Source organism: Aspergillus thermomutatus (assembly GCF_002237265.1).
Source record: "Aspergillus thermomutatus strain HMR AF 39 chromosome Unknown NODE_45, whole genome shotgun sequence".
Lineage (NCBI taxonomy): Eukaryota > Fungi > Ascomycota > Eurotiomycetes > Eurotiales > Aspergillaceae > Aspergillus > Aspergillus thermomutatus.
In genome coordinates this window covers 21,615-39,430 of record NW_020798094.1, presented here as the reverse complement: position 1 = coordinate 39,430, position 17,816 = coordinate 21,615, and the positions used below count along the sequence as shown (strand labels likewise).

At 48.7% G+C, this 17,816-nt stretch overlaps 4 protein-coding genes across 4 annotated transcripts; 2 read left to right on the top strand and 2 right to left on the bottom strand.

Moving 5' to 3' along the window:
- Positions 1-9,298: 9,298 nt before the first annotated feature.
- Positions 9,299-9,767, bottom strand: CDV56_104032 (SWI5/SAE3 family protein; the record flags this gene model as incomplete). Its single annotated transcript, XM_026757651.1, has 3 exons — positions 9,299-9,458; positions 9,528-9,613; positions 9,678-9,767. 3 exons carry the CDS (start codon positions 9,765-9,767, stop codon positions 9,299-9,301), a joined length of 336 nt encoding a protein of 111 aa, XP_026616266.1.
- Positions 9,768-10,246: 479 nt separating this feature from the next.
- Positions 10,247-12,040, top strand: CDV56_103821 (Ytp1 family protein; the record flags this gene model as incomplete). Its single annotated transcript, XM_026757440.1, has 5 exons — positions 10,247-10,372; positions 10,456-10,533; positions 10,617-11,459; positions 11,536-11,665; positions 11,736-12,040. 5 exons carry the CDS (start codon positions 10,247-10,249, stop codon positions 12,038-12,040), a joined length of 1,482 nt encoding a protein of 493 aa, XP_026616265.1.
- A 505-nt stretch (positions 12,041-12,545) lies between these two features.
- CDV56_103620 (E1 ubiquitin-activating protein AOS1) lies at positions 12,546-13,927 on the bottom strand (the record flags this gene model as incomplete). Its single annotated transcript, XM_026757239.1, has 3 exons — positions 12,546-13,457; positions 13,525-13,817; positions 13,885-13,927. The coding sequence occupies 3 exons, from the start codon at positions 13,925-13,927 to the stop codon at positions 12,546-12,548; spliced, it is 1,248 nt and encodes a 415-aa protein (XP_026616264.1).
- A 788-nt stretch (positions 13,928-14,715) lies between these two features.
- CDV56_103338 (uncharacterized protein) lies at positions 14,716-16,624 on the top strand (the record flags this gene model as incomplete). Its single annotated transcript, XM_026756957.1, has 3 exons — positions 14,716-14,718; positions 14,850-15,724; positions 15,787-16,624. 3 exons carry the CDS (start codon positions 14,716-14,718, stop codon positions 16,622-16,624), a joined length of 1,716 nt encoding a protein of 571 aa, XP_026616263.1.
- Positions 16,625-17,816: the final 1,192 nt, after the last annotated feature.

Below are 17,816 nucleotides of genomic sequence, written 5' to 3'. Positions count from 1 at the left end.
CAATTCGATGCTCAATTCGGACCTGGGATGCGAATCTCTCTTCGGTCCCTGGACATTCTGTTGATGAATGCAGCTATTAAGTAGCATTGCCATTAGGGTAAAGGAGCGTAGATCTACAGGCTCAATGCCCTTCCTGCAAATAGTACAGGGGTGCATTGCATAAATTCTGGAAGTACTCATCAACAAAGTAGCAGTCTGAACGCCACAGCTGGAGCACAATATTTCATCCATTCCTTTTCATTCCCTCCCGTTTACGTAGCAACAAGGAGTAATTCCTGAATTGAGTGATATCCCCATGCAAAAGCCTCGTTCAACGATCATTACCCATCATGACTTTTCTTTTATTCTTGTTTAGCTCGTGTACATATTTTGCTGATAATCCTTATGTCCAGAGCCCGACACCGCTTGCATTGATAGAATCTGTTCGACCTGCACCTTGCAACAGTTTGCATTTCGCCTTAAGATCCAGAGGGTAGAATGGCACCACTCGCATCCGAATGGCCGGGCTAGACTAAAAGAAAAGCACGTGTTTCAAGATGATCCGACTTGTCATTCATTCAGATTTTTTTTTGTTCCGAACAGAAACCGAGAGGTAAAAACATTGAAGAGCGGTGCGAGGTCCGAACGTAGAGTAATCATCGCGAGCAAAATTTGCGGTATCACAATCGGACGAAACAACTGGGGACGGACATCTCGGTCGGAAAAGCAAAGGGATTCGTCTCGAGTTTAGATACCGAGACGGGTCTTGCGCCAGTGTCTCCGCTTGGCGTTGTATCTGGAGGAGAGGAGTACCCGTCAGCTGGTTCATTCATCTCTTTTCTATCCAAGTAACCTGCGCAAGGTTCCAAAATCCATTCGTGCGTTTCCCCTCGGGTGATTGTTGATGCAGGATGACAAGGTCGTCGTTGTGATCGAAGGCCGACTCAAGGATTTTTCCCACCATCATTGCACATGATCGACGGCTCCGGATTGTAGAGGAAAAAGAGGGTATTTACCTGATGGTGTTACCAGTCCTGAGACGAATCCACTGGGGAATAGGACGGTTCTGTCTCTGAGCTTTGGCAAGCTTCTGCTTGGTGCGGAAACTCTTGTGGCTCTATTCAACAAAAATAGACGTTAGCCCACTGTCAAATCATCGTCCAAGGCAGATATTCTGGTTCATCGATGCGGGAGCAAGACAAATAAAAGTCCTGGCATCTTGAAATGACTCGAGAACGTAGGGGAGGACTGCTAACCGGCATCTTGAAGGCTTGTCGCGACGGCGAGCTGAGGGTATGGACTGGCGATAGTGAGGTTGTCGACCGTCTTCAAAGGCCTCTCGTAGTGGTTATTTTTTGTGTGGGCAGGGTTTAGCGGTTCGCTTCGGGTGGGTCATGTGATTTATGCCTGAGGCATAAATTTGGTCAACATATCAAAATCAATTTACGACCAGAGACCACATCCGATCGCGATGATACCTACGCAACGACAGGCCTTTATTGTGATTGAACGAATCCAAAGTTTCAAATACGGTCAACCATGACCCTGAAGTGTGCACGTAACTTAACGTTTCTCAGTTCAGGTCGTCAAACTCCGATTCTGAACTCCGCACGGACCTAAATATGACTTCTACAACGTCCTCTCGCATGAAGAATAACTCGAAATGCAGAAACAGATGGAGAAAAAGAGCTCTCCCTGATTGTGACACACTCCATCCGGAAGATCGTGTATCACGCACTTCTAGGCCCTGGCTGCATGAGGGACTTAAGACAGCGACAGTCGCCTACGTAAGCTTGCATGTTAGTCATGACGACTTGAGAGCCTCGATTAATCAAGACAAGATAGTGGACTTGAGTCATCGGAGAAGGAAGTTCCCGAGAGCAATAGTAAGGTAGTAGTAAAGGATCGGGATAAGCTTCTACAACCACAAGCCTTATACTTACGTGGCGCTCCAGCCGTCACACAACAGCGATCTGAGTAACGAGCTAGCAAAGGAATAGCAGAACAGTGATCACAAAGAATGGTGACTGACTCAAACTGACTAAATAACATGGATGAACAAGCACATGTGCTTCAGTCTCACTCCGTGTTGAACCTCCCAGAACATCCAACAGATGATGGACCATATAAGGCAACAACTGACCACGTAGATCATGGATGTTGGGCACCCTAGGCTCCAAGATTACGATGATGTGCGGACTACCTAATGTAGATACGGAGTATGGAGAACCCGAGATTTGATCAAGCCCGATACGGGAGTACAACTGACTGATACTAACTGATAAAACTCTAGGTACGGAGTACTCCGTATCTTCTTGTAGAATTGACACTCTTGAGTCTCGAGACTACTCAAACAGAGTGATTGGCAATCAAGATGCACTGAACTCCGAGCAACATCAAGATGCTACGAATATTGAACACTCAACCTTATGTCAAGTTGTGGAAGGCCTAAAACCTTAACTCCGAGAAGAGACGGCAATAAGGTCATTAACATACTCCTATGATCCTAAGGTACCTTATGTACTCCGTGCGGAGTAGCTTACGCCTTTTAAGACCATTTTTTCGAGATCCGCCAATCAAGCGATGCTCTATGCGATTTCGCCTCCATGATGGCCGCCTCGCTCATCATCGAATTCAGTACATTGCTTAACCCAGGCAACGCTTCGGGGCTCGGGACTTATACCTGCCGACCGCCCCCATTGGAATGTAAGGTAGGTATACTACGTACTCCGTACCATAGTATGGAGTACTACTGCCTATATCGACTACAAAAACTAAAAGATTGTTCGAGAGTCCCACCGACTGGAGACTCGAGCTGTGTGGTTATTGGAATTGCAGCCATTCAGATTTCTGCCTTCAGCATTTCCTATACCTGTATTATGTATCAGTAACTTGCTAGTGCCACAGTGGACTGCAGGAATAGGCGAAAATCTTTTCGCACTCTATCATAGACTCATAGGTACGGAGTAGGTACTCCGTAGTTGACTCATGCATAGCTAAATAGCGGGTCCAGGGGCTCAGCCTTAAATCTGCATTCTGATTGGCCTGCCTGCTGAAGGGGCTTTTGATATTGAAATTTGGAGTCTTGGACAACAATCATCGCAACGTGGAGAAGACATAATAATTCCTCGCATGGGGCAAATTCCTGTTGGTCCAGCCTTAAGCCTATTTCAAAGGTGGTTTCTGATCCTTTTACTAGAAGGTTCTAGGCCAGTGAGTTTCGTTTTTGACATGAGGTCGGACCGTCAGAGTCAAATGCTCGAGTCCGGCTGGTCAAGTGCCACAACCTACTATGACCCTATCTGAGGTTTTCAAAATAGTTTGATGCTGAATTTTCTTGCAAAAAGTTTCATCAAGATGAGCAGGGGAACAGAAAACAGTGCTCGCCTGCTTGATTTCAAAAAGGAGAAGCGGGTCCATCAGGTTGAAGTCTCGAAGTCGGAGGCTCAAAGCGACAAAGCGTCGTCGGAAAGCAAGCGGCAGATCCACTGAATTTCCCTGATTCGGTTAGACAGTACACTACTAGGCATGCTAAGCTATTGCTATGTGTATAATTAGGTATGAAGTCGGGGTACAAAACAGGTAAACCGTAAGATAGATACCTTACCTTAGTCTTCGAGATCAAGAAGACCTACGCTTTTTTGCCTTGATTCAGCATAATCAGCGGATGGGTAGACGCAGATGTTTCTCCTCGAAATGCTTGTTGGTGCAGATAATTTGAACCAGGTCACAGGTTATGGTGACTCATGAATTTAACAATTTATCATCGAGCCAGATGCTCGCACCCCACCCTTGTAAATGTTTTCTCGTATATTCGGAACGTCTATGTCTTAAAATCAGGAGTCTGAAGGTCTGAATGAATAGACACAAGAATGAATCATTGATACTTAAGCGATTGTAAAGTCAAGTCAGCCATAATATCTTAGGCAACACTGTACATGTAACATCGTAGGTATGCGAGGAACAAGATCTTAATCTCTATCCCGCTTGCCGAGATATCAAACTGGAGGTTGTGCATAAAAAAGTATCGGAATGTCGGCCCTCCGAAGATACGACGGTTGACGCTAAGATACGTAAAGGGCTCTCTACTCCGTACCATAAGTCATAAGTAAAGACCGTGAGTCTAGGACTGCTATTACTATGGCAAGGAGGTATTATTATTATTATTTATTATTATTGCTGTAATATTACTACCACTAATGTTATTCTCATTATTAGATCTTTGAAAGGGGACTATTAATACTACGAGCTGACGCTTACTGAGTCAAAGTTGCTCAAATTCCTGTTCTTCCAAGTGAAGGTCCCAAAAAGAGATTCAAGGAGCCTTTCTTAATCCCTCCTCTCCTCTTCAGGTTTGCTTCGTTTCCTGACCAGCCTGGAATTTCAAGCATTCGACATCGAAGTGCCCTCTGTACGTGGGGAGTACGACGGGGCCTTGCGACAGCATCTCAGAATATTCTCTCCTATACCCCCTTCTACTTCTTGATTTGCTTGGGGACCTCAGAATAATTTAATCTTCGAGTTCCGAAAGCCAGGCTATCTACCTGTTAACCAACCTATGGAGTAGTGCAATTCTGGATAGCCCGGGGATTCCTCATACTGTGACATCTTTATCTGAGAGAATCACTTTCGGCATACCCTTGAGCGCAACATGTCTGCGCCAGAAAACAACGCCCCCTCTCAGGGGAAGTCTCTCGAAGACTTGCAGGTAGCGACATTGGAGAAAGGACGTTCCACTTCTTCGTCTTCCGGCGCTGAGAATGAAAAATTACGCGACCATAATTCGCTCTCAGACACAACCATGGCGCCTCCAGATGGCAAGAAAAAGGATCATCAATCATCGCCTGCCGAGAAGGCTGTCGACCTGAGCGATGATTCTCTCTTTGCCCATCTTCCGGAGCACGAGAAGGAGATCCTCAAGCGACAGCTTGATGCACCGGCTGTCAATGTCTCTTTCTTCATCCTGTATCGCTACGCCTCGAGAACGGACATCCTGATTATGATAGTGAGCGCAATCTGTGCTATTGCTGCTGGTGCTGCTCTTCCCTTGTTCACGGTATGTATGACCTACTTGGCAACGCATCTATCTGCAAGTCATTAGATCAAAGAGCCGTTGTGGCTGACGTGTAATCTACTAGATTCTTTTCGGTTCACTAGCTTCAGCATTCCAAGGCATCGCTCTGGGTACCATGTCCTATCATAAATTCTATCACGAACTGACCAAGAATGTTCTTTACTTTGTGTATCTCGGTATCGCGGAGTTTGTCACAGTCTACGTCAGCACCGTGGGCTTCATCTATACTGGCGAACATCTCACACAGAAGATTCGCGAAAACTATCTCGAGGCTATCCTGAGGCAGAACATGGCTTATTTCGACAAGTTGGGCGCCGGCGAAGTGACCACGCGTATTACCGCCGATACCAACCTGATCCAAGACGCCATCTCTGAGAAAGTTGGTCTCACTTTGACCGCAATCGCCACATTTGTCACCGCATTTATCGTCGCCTACATCAAGTACTGGAAGTTGGCTCTGATTTGTACCTCAACTATCGTCGCCCTGGTCATGGTTATGGGAGGGGGGTCACGGTTCATTGTCAAATACAGCAAGAAATCTCTCGAAAGTTATGGTGCTGGTGGAACTGTTGCCGAAGAAGTCATCAGCTCCATTCGGAATGCCACCGCTTTTGGCACCCAAGATAAGCTCGCCAAGCAATATGAAACTCACCTGGCCGAGGCTGAAAAATGGGGCGTCAAACAACAAGTCATCCTTGGTATGATGGTCGGTGCTATGTTCGGTATCATGTTTTCGAACTATGGTCTCGGTTTCTGGATGGGCTCTCGGTTCCTTGTCGATAGAGAAGTCAACGTGGGCCAAGTTCTGACAGTTTTGATGGCTATCTTGATCGGTTCGTTCAGTTTGGGCAACGTTGCCCCCAATGGCCAGGCGTTCACCAACGGTGTTGCTGCGGCCGCGAAAATTTACAGCACGATCGACCGCACATCGCCCCTGGACCCCTATTCTGATGAAGGGAAGAAACTCGAGCATTTCGAAGGAAATATCGAATTCCGCAATGTCAAACACATCTACCCTTCAAGGCCGGAAGTGACCGTCATGGAAGATGTCTCTTTATTGATGCCCGCAGGAAAGACTACCGCATTGGTGGGCCCATCCGGCTCTGGAAAGAGTACTGTTGTCGGATTGGTGGAGCGCTTTTACCTTCCTGTAGGAGGCCAGGTATTGCTGGACGGCCATGACATCCAAACCCTCAACCTCCGTTGGCTGCGACAGCAGATTTCTCTTGTCAGCCAGGAACCTGTCCTTTTCGGCACCACAATCTTTAGAAACATCGAACACGGCTTGATTGGCACCAAATTCGAGCATGAGTCAAAGGATAAGATTCGAGAGCTCATCGAGAACGCGGCCAGAATGGCGAATGCTCATGATTTTATCATGGCTCTGCCCGAAGGTTATGAGACAAATGTCGGTCAGCGTGGTTTCTTACTCTCAGGAGGTCAGAAGCAGCGTATTGCCATTGCTCGTGCCATTGTCAGTGACCCCAAGATTCTGTTGCTTGACGAAGCTACATCAGCTTTGGATACCAAGTCTGAGGGCGTCGTCCAAGCCGCACTTGATAAAGCTGCCGAAGGTCGAACCACTATTGTCATTGCTCACCGTTTGTCGACAATCAAAACAGCCCACAACATTGTTGCCATGGTCGGCGGAAAGATTGCGGAACAAGGAACACATGATGAATTGGTCGATCGCAAAGGCACCTACTATAACCTTGTGGAGGCGCAGCGTATCAACGAGGAGAAGGAAGCAGAAGCTTTGGATGCCGACGCGGACATGGACGCCGAAGATTTTGCTCAAGAAGAGGTTGCTCGCATCCAGACTGCAGTTAGCAGCTCCAATTCTCTCGATGCTGAAGATGAGAAGGCGCGCTTGGAGATGAAACGGACCGGAACCCAAAAATCAGTTTCGAGTGCCGTTCTGTCCAAAAGAGCCCCCGAAAAGCTTCAGAAGTACTCACTCTGGACTCTCATTAAGTTCATTGCTTCGTTTAACCGCCCCGAGCTTGGTTACATGCTCATTGGCTTGACTTTCTCGTTCCTCGCCGGTGGTGGTCAACCTACCCAAGCTGTTCTGTACGCCAAGGCCATCAGCACACTCTCGTTACCCGAATCGATGTATCACAAACTCAGGCATGACGCCAACTTCTGGTCCTTGATGTTCTTCGTGGTTGGAATTGCTCAATTTATCAGCCTTTCTATCAATGGTTCAGCATTTGCTGTTTGCTCGGAGAGACTCATCCGCCGAGCCAGAAGTCAAGCATTCAGATCAATTCTTCGTCAAGACATCTCATTCTTCGACAGGGAAGAGAACAGCACCGGTGCCTTGACGTCCTTCCTATCAACGGAGACGAAGCATCTGTCAGGCGTTAGCGGAGTGACTCTCGGCACAATCATCATGACTAGCACGACGCTTGGGGCGGCGATGGTCATTGCGTTGGCGATCGGATGGAAGCTGGCTCTGGTTTGCATTTCCGTCGTTCCGATCCTGCTGTCATGCGGCTTCCTCCGATTCTACATGCTTGCTCGATTCCAGCAACGATCGAAGTCCGCCTACGAAGGATCTGCGAGCTATGCTTGTGAAGCCACATCAGCGATCCGCACTGTGGCATCCCTCACCCGCGAGGAAGACGTCTGGACCGTTTATCACGATCAGCTTCAAAATCAAGGGCGAAGAAGTTTGATCTCGGTGCTGAAATCCTCCCTGCTGTATGCCTCGTCGCAGGCATTGGTGTTCTTCTGCGTCGCTTTGGGCTTTTGGTATGGTGGTACACTTCTAGGCCATCATGAGTACTCCATCTTCCGCTTCTTTGTCTGCTTTTCCGAGATTCTTTTTGGTGCGCAATCAGCCGGAACTGTCTTCTCTTTTGCTCCAGACATGGGTAAGGCAAAGAATGCCGCTGCTGAATTCAAGAAACTCTTCGACAGAAAGCCGACCATTGATATCTGGTCGGATGAGGGCGAGAAGTTGGAGTCCATGAGAGGCGAAATCGAATTCCGGGACGTCCACTTCAGGTACCCAACTCGGCCGGAGCAGCCTGTTCTTCGAGGATTGAATCTGAGCGTGAAGCCTGGACAGTACATTGCGCTTGTCGGACCCAGTGGGTGCGGTAAGAGTACTACGATTGCTCTGCTCGAGCGATTCTATGACACACTTGCTGGAGGCGTCTACGTGGATGGAAAGGATATCACCAAACTCAATGTCAACTCGTACCGCAGTTTCCTCGCCCTGGTCAGCCAAGAACCTACTCTGTATCAGGGTACCATCAAGGAAAATATCCTGCTCGGAGTCGATAAGGATGACGTTTCGGAGGAGGCCTTGATCAAGGTCTGCAAGGATGCCAACATCTATGATTTCATTATGTCACTTCCGTAAGTTTACCCTCCCCATCGTCCCCTTTCATGCCTGGCGGCTCTGCTAACATGGTACAACAGTGAGGGATTTGACACCGTTGTTGGCAGCAAGGGAGGCATGTTGTCTGGTGGACAAAAACAGCGTGTCGCTATTGCTCGTGCTCTCCTGCGTGACCCCAAGGTCCTTCTTCTGGACGAAGCCACATCTGCTCTCGACTCCGAATCAGAGAAAGTCGTACAAGCTGCCCTGGATGCCGCTGCCCGCGGACGGACAACGATTGCTGTTGCCCATCGACTGAGTACCATTCAAAAGGCCGATATTATCTACGTGTTCGACCAAGGCAAGATCGTCGAAAGTGGAACGCACCACGAGCTTATCCGAAACAAGGGCCGGTATTACGAGCTGGTCAATCTCCAGAGTCTCGGAAAGACTCATTAATCATCCCTTTCCCCTTCTTTTCTTGCTGTACAGATTTTTAATATTTTCGTCCTCCTCCCTCCTCAATCATGTCATTCTTGGTGCTCGAAATACCGTGGATGTACCACCCCGCTAATGTGTTTATGATTCCCCTGTCAAAAGTCCGGCTGGATTCCCGTCGTCATTGTCTCTGGTCCTTATCTTCGCTACTTAAAGTGCCTTATACAATAGATATATCATTGGAGTTGTCGGGTATTACTCTCTACTCGGGTATCATACATAATTTTGAATCGCACTCTTCTCCTAGTCGAACAAAATTCGAACTTATCATGTTCTTTGATTTGATGCATTCTTACTACACAATATGGACGAAGAACAAGATGCATCACAAACGGCCTCATCGGAGGAATCTGCCGGCAGAATCCGAGACATCATTTCCATTGTACAGGGTCAGGACTCAGGAGACAAGAAAGGTGTCAATCTCGGTCTCCCACCCCAAACTCCTTCTGCACATCAATCTGTCGCATCCCACGCGCGTCAGCTATGAGACCCATCAGACCCTGTCCGATGTCCTTGATCTCATTGTACTCATGAAGCAGACGAATATGGCGTTTCACCGTAGCCGAAGGATCATCCCTTTGAGAATGTCAGCATTTAAGGTCTCACTTTCAGATATAATCAACATGAGCGAGAGAGGGAGTCTACTTCAACTTCGCTTTGACCTCTGCGATTTGAGCCTCAAGTTGCGTGGTTTGCGAGTGGAGGTCCGTGATGGAGGCCTGTAGTGCTTTCTGTTTGTTGTCAGCTTCTGCTGGGACTCGTTCTGCTCTTAGAACGTCAATTTAAAATGCATACAATCTTCTTGTCCCGTTGGATCTGCTGTTCGGGGGTAGGGCTGTTTTCGGTGGTTTGTTGAAGGGGCCTATTCTTGCCTGGAGAGGCCATGGGAAAGAGCAAGGCAGGGACTTTCACGATAGTGTTGCTTTTCAGGAGTGGTTGGGTGACACAAGATACTTGTCGATGCAATGTGATTCTAGTAGAGAGTTATTGCGCATGTCGATGTTGGGACAGAGAGAAGACGAGATGCTGTTGGTTGTTCGGTAGAGGCTTCGCTATACAGAATGAACAGCATGATTCTCGCCACGTCGAAACAGCACAACAGTATCATTATTCTGCTAGTATTCTGGTAGAATAGTTTCTGATCGACAGTTCTCTCCTCTGTGTAATCACCAATGCTGCCGGACATATACAAGTAACAACCATCGACCAATCCGAACACTCCGAATTTCTGGCCCGAATCCGACATTCGTAATCGTTTCCCGTCGTACCTCCGAGGGCTCCACCGTACATCATCTTTGTCCATTGACCCTCTGCTCTCTTTTCCTTTCTTCCCTCAACTCCCTCTCAACCTCCTCTCGAGTTTGATGATGAAGATGATGGGTGTATTGGACCTACGAGGGGTGCTTATTGCTCTTCTCCTTGCCTCTGTCGTGGCTCATGGCGGCCACGAGAGTGTCCCCGAGGGTGCCGCCGTCTCCGAAGATCCTATTGTACGTGTCGTGTCGTTCGCACTTGACTACTTTTCTACCTTCAGGGACGAGATCAAACGGACTAACATTGCCCTCCGGAGTAGGATTCGACATTATGGATACATATGATCTTGATGGGATTTGCCTTTGGCATCATTTTCCCGCTGGGAATGGTACTGGGGGTATGTTCATTGCCTTGACCATCGATAATGGCCGGTCGCAGAAGATCTAGCCGACATTTGAACTGACGACTTGTTTTGACTAGATTGTCCGCTCGCGGTGGCATGTCCCTCTTCAGATCGTCGGCACCGTTATCGCAGTCGTCGCATACTTCCTAGGCCACGCTCACAAGGGCCGTCAGTTCGGAAAGAATGTCCATGCCTCGTTCGCGAACGTATTGATGCTTCTGCTTGTGGTGCAGGTCGTTATCGGACTTTATCTCAAGCTACATCTCTCCAAGGGAATTCATGGTCGAATTCGTCGGTTCTTCGTGGTGCTGCATGGCGTTCTCGGCAAGGTGATGCCGATTGTGAGCTGGACGCAGATGGTCTTCGGGGGTATCGCCGCGAGTGGCTTCTGCCAGGGTGATCATCTCGGACAATGTCTGGCGCATTTCATCATGGGCAGCGCGTTCATTGCCTATGGTATCATGCTTACTATCTTGCTGCTCGTTGGTCAGTACTGGCTGCGCCGTACCGGCCGGAGCCAAGAGTTCTTCGACTCGCTGGTCATCGCGGCCTGGGGATGCGTCAACACCTTTACGGAGCATCGTTGGGGTGGACCGTGGGTACACAATGATCTGCAGCATACCACTATGGGCATTGTCTGGTGGTGTGCCGGTCTTTTGGGTATTTGGATGAGCAGGAAGAGAAATGGCCGCCCCAAGCGGAATCTCATCCCGGCCATCGTTATTCTTCTGACCGGTTATGCGATGTCGGCTCATCCCCAGACTTTGATGATCAGCACCATGATTCACAGCATTTTCGGCTACACGTTGATGGCTGCTGGTTTCACCAGAATCATTGAAATTGCTTTTGTGCTGAAGGACAAAAACACTGTGAGCCTCGACGGCTCGGACCCGAGCAGCTTCCAATATCTGCCCCCTTTCGTAAGTTCATCTCGCATATTTTTTTTCTTGAAGCACGCGTTCGGACTTAATTTGGGCTAATAAGGGATTTTCGCAGCTCCTGTACGCATCTGGCTTCCTGTTCATGGGCGCAACAGAGGAGCAAATGCAACTGCTCCACGATGCCGGAATCACCCACGTGTCCTACGTTCTGATTCTATACAGCATTGCCTTCATTCTCTTCCTCTGTAAGTCGGCCGTCTTTACCATTTCACCTCTGTTTAGGCTACTGGTTTCTTGTTCTAATTTTCGCCGTAGTCGTCAATATCCTTCTACATATTTACGCTGTCCACGCATGGCCCAGCTCCACCAAACCCTCTGCCCATTCTCGCTTGTCAAGCACCACAGACCCGGCTCAAGACTCTGCCTTCGTGAACGGCCACGCCCGCTCGGCGTCCGAGGCTCAGCAGATCAATGACGCAGAGGCATTCGAGTTGCAGGGTCTTATCTCCGACGAAGAAGATGAGGACGGTTCCGGTAATCGAAACCATGCCATGGGTCCTCGAAAGGCGGAAGATGAAGAGAGCGTTCCTTTGGTTGGAAAGGAGGCGTCATCGAGCTGATTTGCCAGGATCTTGTTCTTTCGTCCCTTATCTTTTTGTGGGCTCGCAAGGAGACAATTTGCATTCTGATTACACCAAAAGATCCTTGCTTCAGTTTTGCCACTTGGAGAGTGAGCTACCTCGCTCTGATGACTATGATACGATCAAGATTCTTGGTACTTGTTGGGAATGGCGTTGCGGGATTGAGTGCCCTGCTTTTTGTGAATCAATCGGCCAATTGTTTTGGCTTGTATATATACCGGATAGTTGCAATGGCTTTACAAGAGTAATTAATGGATAATTGAGAAAACGGGCTTTTTTAGTGCTCATGTCGGCCTGAATCATAAAGACGACGCCATCTATATTATTAAGATCGTTTGGTCAGATTCAATTTCGTGAACCTATCGTACAAGTCATAAAGGTATTAAAACATGTGTGCGTAGAGGAAGACAAGAGGAGCAGCCTCGAGGGTGCATGTGATTTTCCAACTCGCCAGTGAACTTGCAACCGGGGACAATTGGAAGGCCTAGATATTTGTAGGTAGTCTCGTAGGTAGAGGAGCAGCGGTCGGTTCGCCGTTGATGGGAATTGCATTCGCAACAGGAGGAATGGCAGAAAGAGCCTTGTCCATCTCTGGTGGGAAGAAAGGATGCAAGGAGTAGATGGGTGCGACGGACTTCTCGCCGTCGAATAGTAAGAGGTTCTGTAGTGGCTGCTCTCTTGCGCTCAGCACATTGATCACATCCTGCGAGAGGCTACCGCCAACAAACGCCGCCACGGGGCTCAGTTCGCTGCCGAGATTCTGTAAAAAGGTTCGTAAAAATTCTGAGTCCAAAGTGCTGATGTCAAGTTTTAGTTCTTGGTGACGGTCACGAGCAAGCTTGGTGAACAGTTCAAGATCTTGCCGGGAGAATGTGGGCAATCTGCCCCCGGAAAGCTTCTGGAATTCCCACAATGCTCGAAGGCATGTCAGAAGTGGCGTGACCTGTCTCCGTCGTCTGGGCAGTCGGGTCAGGTCCTCAGGGAGAGGCGATGTGTTTGCTAAGATGAGGGGGGAGTAGATTTCCCGCTTCGTCACCATCTCAATAATTTTATCATTTTCCTTCTTTGTGGTGATATTGATGATGGTTCTAGTGGGCGTCTCTTGGGTTGACGGCGAAACATTCGACTTGGAACGTTCAATGACGAAGTCATGAGAAATCAGATCGGCAAATGCGTAGCCGTAAAACCCATGCAAACCAGCAGCATAGAATGGACGGTTGGCGATTCGGCATGCGGCATTGATTGTGGAGTATGTTGGGAAGTCAAGCTCCGTGGCGATGGTAACATCGAATTGCGCGAAAAAGTCAGGTTGCTTGGTCTGAATATCTTCCGTGTCGATCCGAAGCTGAACTCTAGGATTCATAGCATGTATCGCCGGGGCCGCAGCTTGGGCGCGCTGTCCTTATAGTTAGCTTTTTGCTTTTTTTTCCTCACTTGGAATCCCCAGCCATTGGACGACATACATTCTGGCCAACATGCTCCTCAGATATGAAGAACTGCGCTCCAAGGTCTTCTTCCTTGACAGTCTCATGGTCGACTATGGTCAGAGTGCCGATGCCTGCCAAAACAAGGTTCTTTGCGATTTCGTTCGCCAATGCTTTGAACGTTATCAGAAGGATATTTGCGGACCGAATCCTAAAACGAAGGGCATGCAAGATCAGCTCATGAACGCGCACGGCTGGGAATTGGAGTACTTGCTTCTCTTGGGCCTTGACCCCCCAAAGACGGATTTGACGATCATACAGCGCAATCTCATCTGATGATTATAACATGTCAGACATATATAGCCTGGGTGTCTCCGTCGTTGGCGAATTTGCACCTACCCGCACTGATCGATTGGGCTGCGTTTTCTAGCGACGATGTCATGCTGGCTGGTCTCTGTTGAAAATAATTGAGACAATAACAGAATCGCACTCGGTGCTCAATAAGTCGGGCCTGATGAGAGCAGCTCTTGAGGTAACAGATTGCGCAACAGACAGTCAATATGTGTCGGATACGACTGATTTCAGTGAGAGCGAGGCCAGGTTTGCTCTGTCCTTGATAAATGAAGTCCGGAGGATGTGTAGATGAGAGTAGCGCTCAGTCACCAGGAAGAGAGAGAACCAGGGAGAGGATGGAAGAGCAACGGGGAAGCGTCCAGTGCCTACAGTGCCATCCACATGCAAATAACCTAGATACCCAGGAGCTAGTAAATTTTTGAAAAGACAATGGAAGGCAATCAAAGGGAGCGTTGACTGAGGTGTTAGTGATTGATTATCGGGTTGCTTATCCTGGGATCACGTGCCACACATCACTGCTGATAAGTTATCGCCTTTCACTGAAGCGTCATTTCCCGCTGTTATCAATAATACTAAGATCCTCCTCCTCCTCCTCCTCCTCCACATCATCTGAGATCCGGCCATCTCTGCTTGTAGCCCCAAGCCTTGACAATTTTCTTTGTTTCATTTCTCAGTCGCCCTGTCCGTTCTCCTTATTGCTCAGTCTTCGAGCTTCTGGTCAAGCCATTTCCTCTTTCTGATCGAGTCACATCTCTCTCAATAATCAGGTTGATCTCTCTTCTCTTACATTGTTCAGTCATACTGGTATAGTGCGTCCCCCGCCTCTTGACCTGTTCGACCTGTCACTGCCAACTGACTGCATATTAAATTCACAAAATGGTGCGTGAGTAGCTCAGAGCATCTCTCAATCCTACATTCACCTCATTGATCGATTCCATCGAGTCTCAAAGTTATTTCGTGGAGCCCCATTTCTGGCATCCTTAGTTGACTCTTATACATTCAAACTGTAGTCTGGGAACTACGATTACCCTCCTGCCTCTCGTCGTGCCCCTCGTGCAAACCGTACTTCTGACAGATCTCAGCGGCCCACTGAAAATCGCTTACAACATCTGAGGGATTTATTGAGCTCTGAGCGCCATCGGGATAGTTCCACGACTGCCCGCGCTTTGGAAATACTCAACCAGGAAATAGAGGAATATCGTTCCAGTCGGGCCCGGAACTGGACCAGCTTTGAGCAAGCTAGAGAAGCTGTAGATCGGCAGATCCAACTTTTGCAAGCAGCGACACCTCAGAGGGAGGAGCAGACGCGCGGTGCTGATCACATAGGCTACCCACGACTAGTGACGCAGAGGTCTTCCACTGCCGATGTCGCGGGGTTGAATCCTAGCACAGCTCCTTCGAATTCCATACGATTAGCTAGTAACAGAAGACCTTCTAGGCGTCGGCCCATGCGACATCGACACCAAGAAGGACGAAACAGAGTTCCCGAGGCACAATCCTTTCTTGACGAGCTCATACCCCTCGATGAGACGCCTTCTGCGATGCCGTTAGAACCGGACATCGATCCGCAGGTGGATGGTCGGAGGGCCAAACGCAGAAAGCTCGAGTCAGACGACAAAAGAGAAGGGCCCCAAGCTTTTCGCTATGGCCACTATGGCCAGGTAGTCCCAGGCGCTCTCAAGATGGAAATCAAAATGTGTGACGGCGGGACATATGATGATTCCGACGGCGAGAACTCGTGGCCAGAGAGCATCTTGCGCAATGATCCAGCTGTCTACTGCACGAAGTCAGATCGATGCAATTTGATTCTAAAACATCGGGGAGACTCCCCCTTCTGCTTAAGCAAGATTGTCATCAAGGCTCCAAAATCCGGTTACAATGCTCCGTATGTCCCATCTCAAGCAGTCACTCGCGCACCTATTTCGGATTTGCTGACCGTTCTCTAAGGGTCCAGGAAGGAATGATTTTCGTGTCTATGGCGTATGATGATGTCTTGGCTCGTACCGCCGCGTTCAAGATTCTTAGACCAGCCCCTCGTCGATCCAACCGGAGCAGACGGACTGGTCTGCAGCCTTCCGAGGAATATTTGAACGCATTCCGGACCCCCCTCCAGACTTTGGAAAGAGCCGTATTCGGCAGCACAGATTCTCCTTCGGATTCCGATAGCGATATCAGCACCATCGCAGGACCCGACGCCCCCAATCCCATGGCTGAGTTTCAGGTAACGACTGAATATGATGTTACCTCTGATCATGATGATGGCGATGATATGGACGATGAGGATGAGGCGGATGATGTTGACGGCTCCGAAAGCGATGAAAGTGAGACTGAAAGAGGAGCAGTTTCCGACGAGGCTACCTTTTACCGGAGACGTGATGAAATGCTGCAGCGTATAGAGGCTATGGAATGGTCGCACGAGATGGAACAGCGCGGGCTCGAACGGCGGCGTCGGATCCCCAATCGTGTCGAACCTGCTGCATCATCTACGCCCCCAGAGTCTCGACATGCAGGCTCATCATCTCCGCCCGTGTTAAAGCCACATGCTCGCTTCTTCATAGAGCGAGCCAAGAGCATGGTCAGCATCAAGTTTGATCCACCGGCGTATGTATTCCGAATCCTGTTGAATCCTATCACTCGAAGCTCGCTGACCCTCTTCAATAGCTCAGGTAGATATATCTTGATCAAGCTCTGGAACCCCCGCAACGATGGCAATATCGATATTCGGAGTATCATCACGTACGGCTTTGCTGGTCCTCGATTCTTCCCCTCTGGAGAGTTTAGATAGATGCCGCATCAAGACAATGCGGCAGCCCAGCTCAACAAACAAACATTCTATGCATCACTTCAAACTGTCTTCTTCACCCACTCTATCCTCCTACAACCCCGTTTCTTTCAAATGAGCCAGAGTCATTGCGGGTTCCCGCTTGGCTTCATTGTTCGTGTAAGCACATCATGTATTGTCATAAGCCATGTGATAGAGGTCCGAAATTCGTGGGTCGGAATGGCGTCTACGGTACGGTCTAGGTTTCTTTCGTACCTCTCTATGTATTTCAAATTTCGCAAATTGCATGAATATACGGACGATTATCACGTTGAAAAGAAGAAGAAAGTCAGAATTCAAAGGATATGTAATGGTTGATTACATGATACTCCACGGTCTTTCCATACAATCAAATGAACAAAGCCCCAAGCGCTGCAAGTCCACACACAGCTCGGGTCATCATTCCGATCTTACACCAGGTCGAGCGTCTCTCTTGCACGGCAGACGGATTAAACGCTATGCGGGATCCAGGCTGGGGAGAAAGCCTGGGCATTGGGAGTGGAGTATGAGGCGATTTCACGGGGTACGGCTGCTCCCTGGGGGAAACGTCCAGACCGATTTGCCGCGGTGACGGATGATATGACTCAACCGTGACAGGGAGCAGTCCTAGATATATGCCAGATACCTGAGACCGCGCATAATTTGGATCGATTGAGTGGAGACTGCTCGACCGACCTCGGTTGCTGTAACAAAGCAAAACATGTCGACAAGTGGTATTTTGGCGCATAAGAGGCAGCACGAACGGGGGTAACCAGAACCAAAAGATTAAAAATAGCGTATAGGAAGAAGTGGATGGTGTAAACCAAGGCCAAGACCGTCAAAAGCTGGAAATCATCTGGACAGACAAAATCGACCGTAATCTTATGTACATCAACGTCGGTCTCGTGGTTGCAATCAAGAGGCAAAAGAAGAGGAATGCTGATAGAAGAAGCGGGATCCAACACGCTATTAATGAGTATGAATGTCAACCTGAACAACCCGCAGTGTTCCAGGCCGACGACGTCTTTCGAATCGATGCTCATTTCTCATCCCTCGTGCAAAGATCGTCCAACGCCGAACCTTATACGTGAACGTAAATAGTCAACCAAAAGATGCACCTCAAATGGAAATCCAACTCCGTCCACAAAAAGGAAAAAGAACCCTGTGTCCAAAAGTA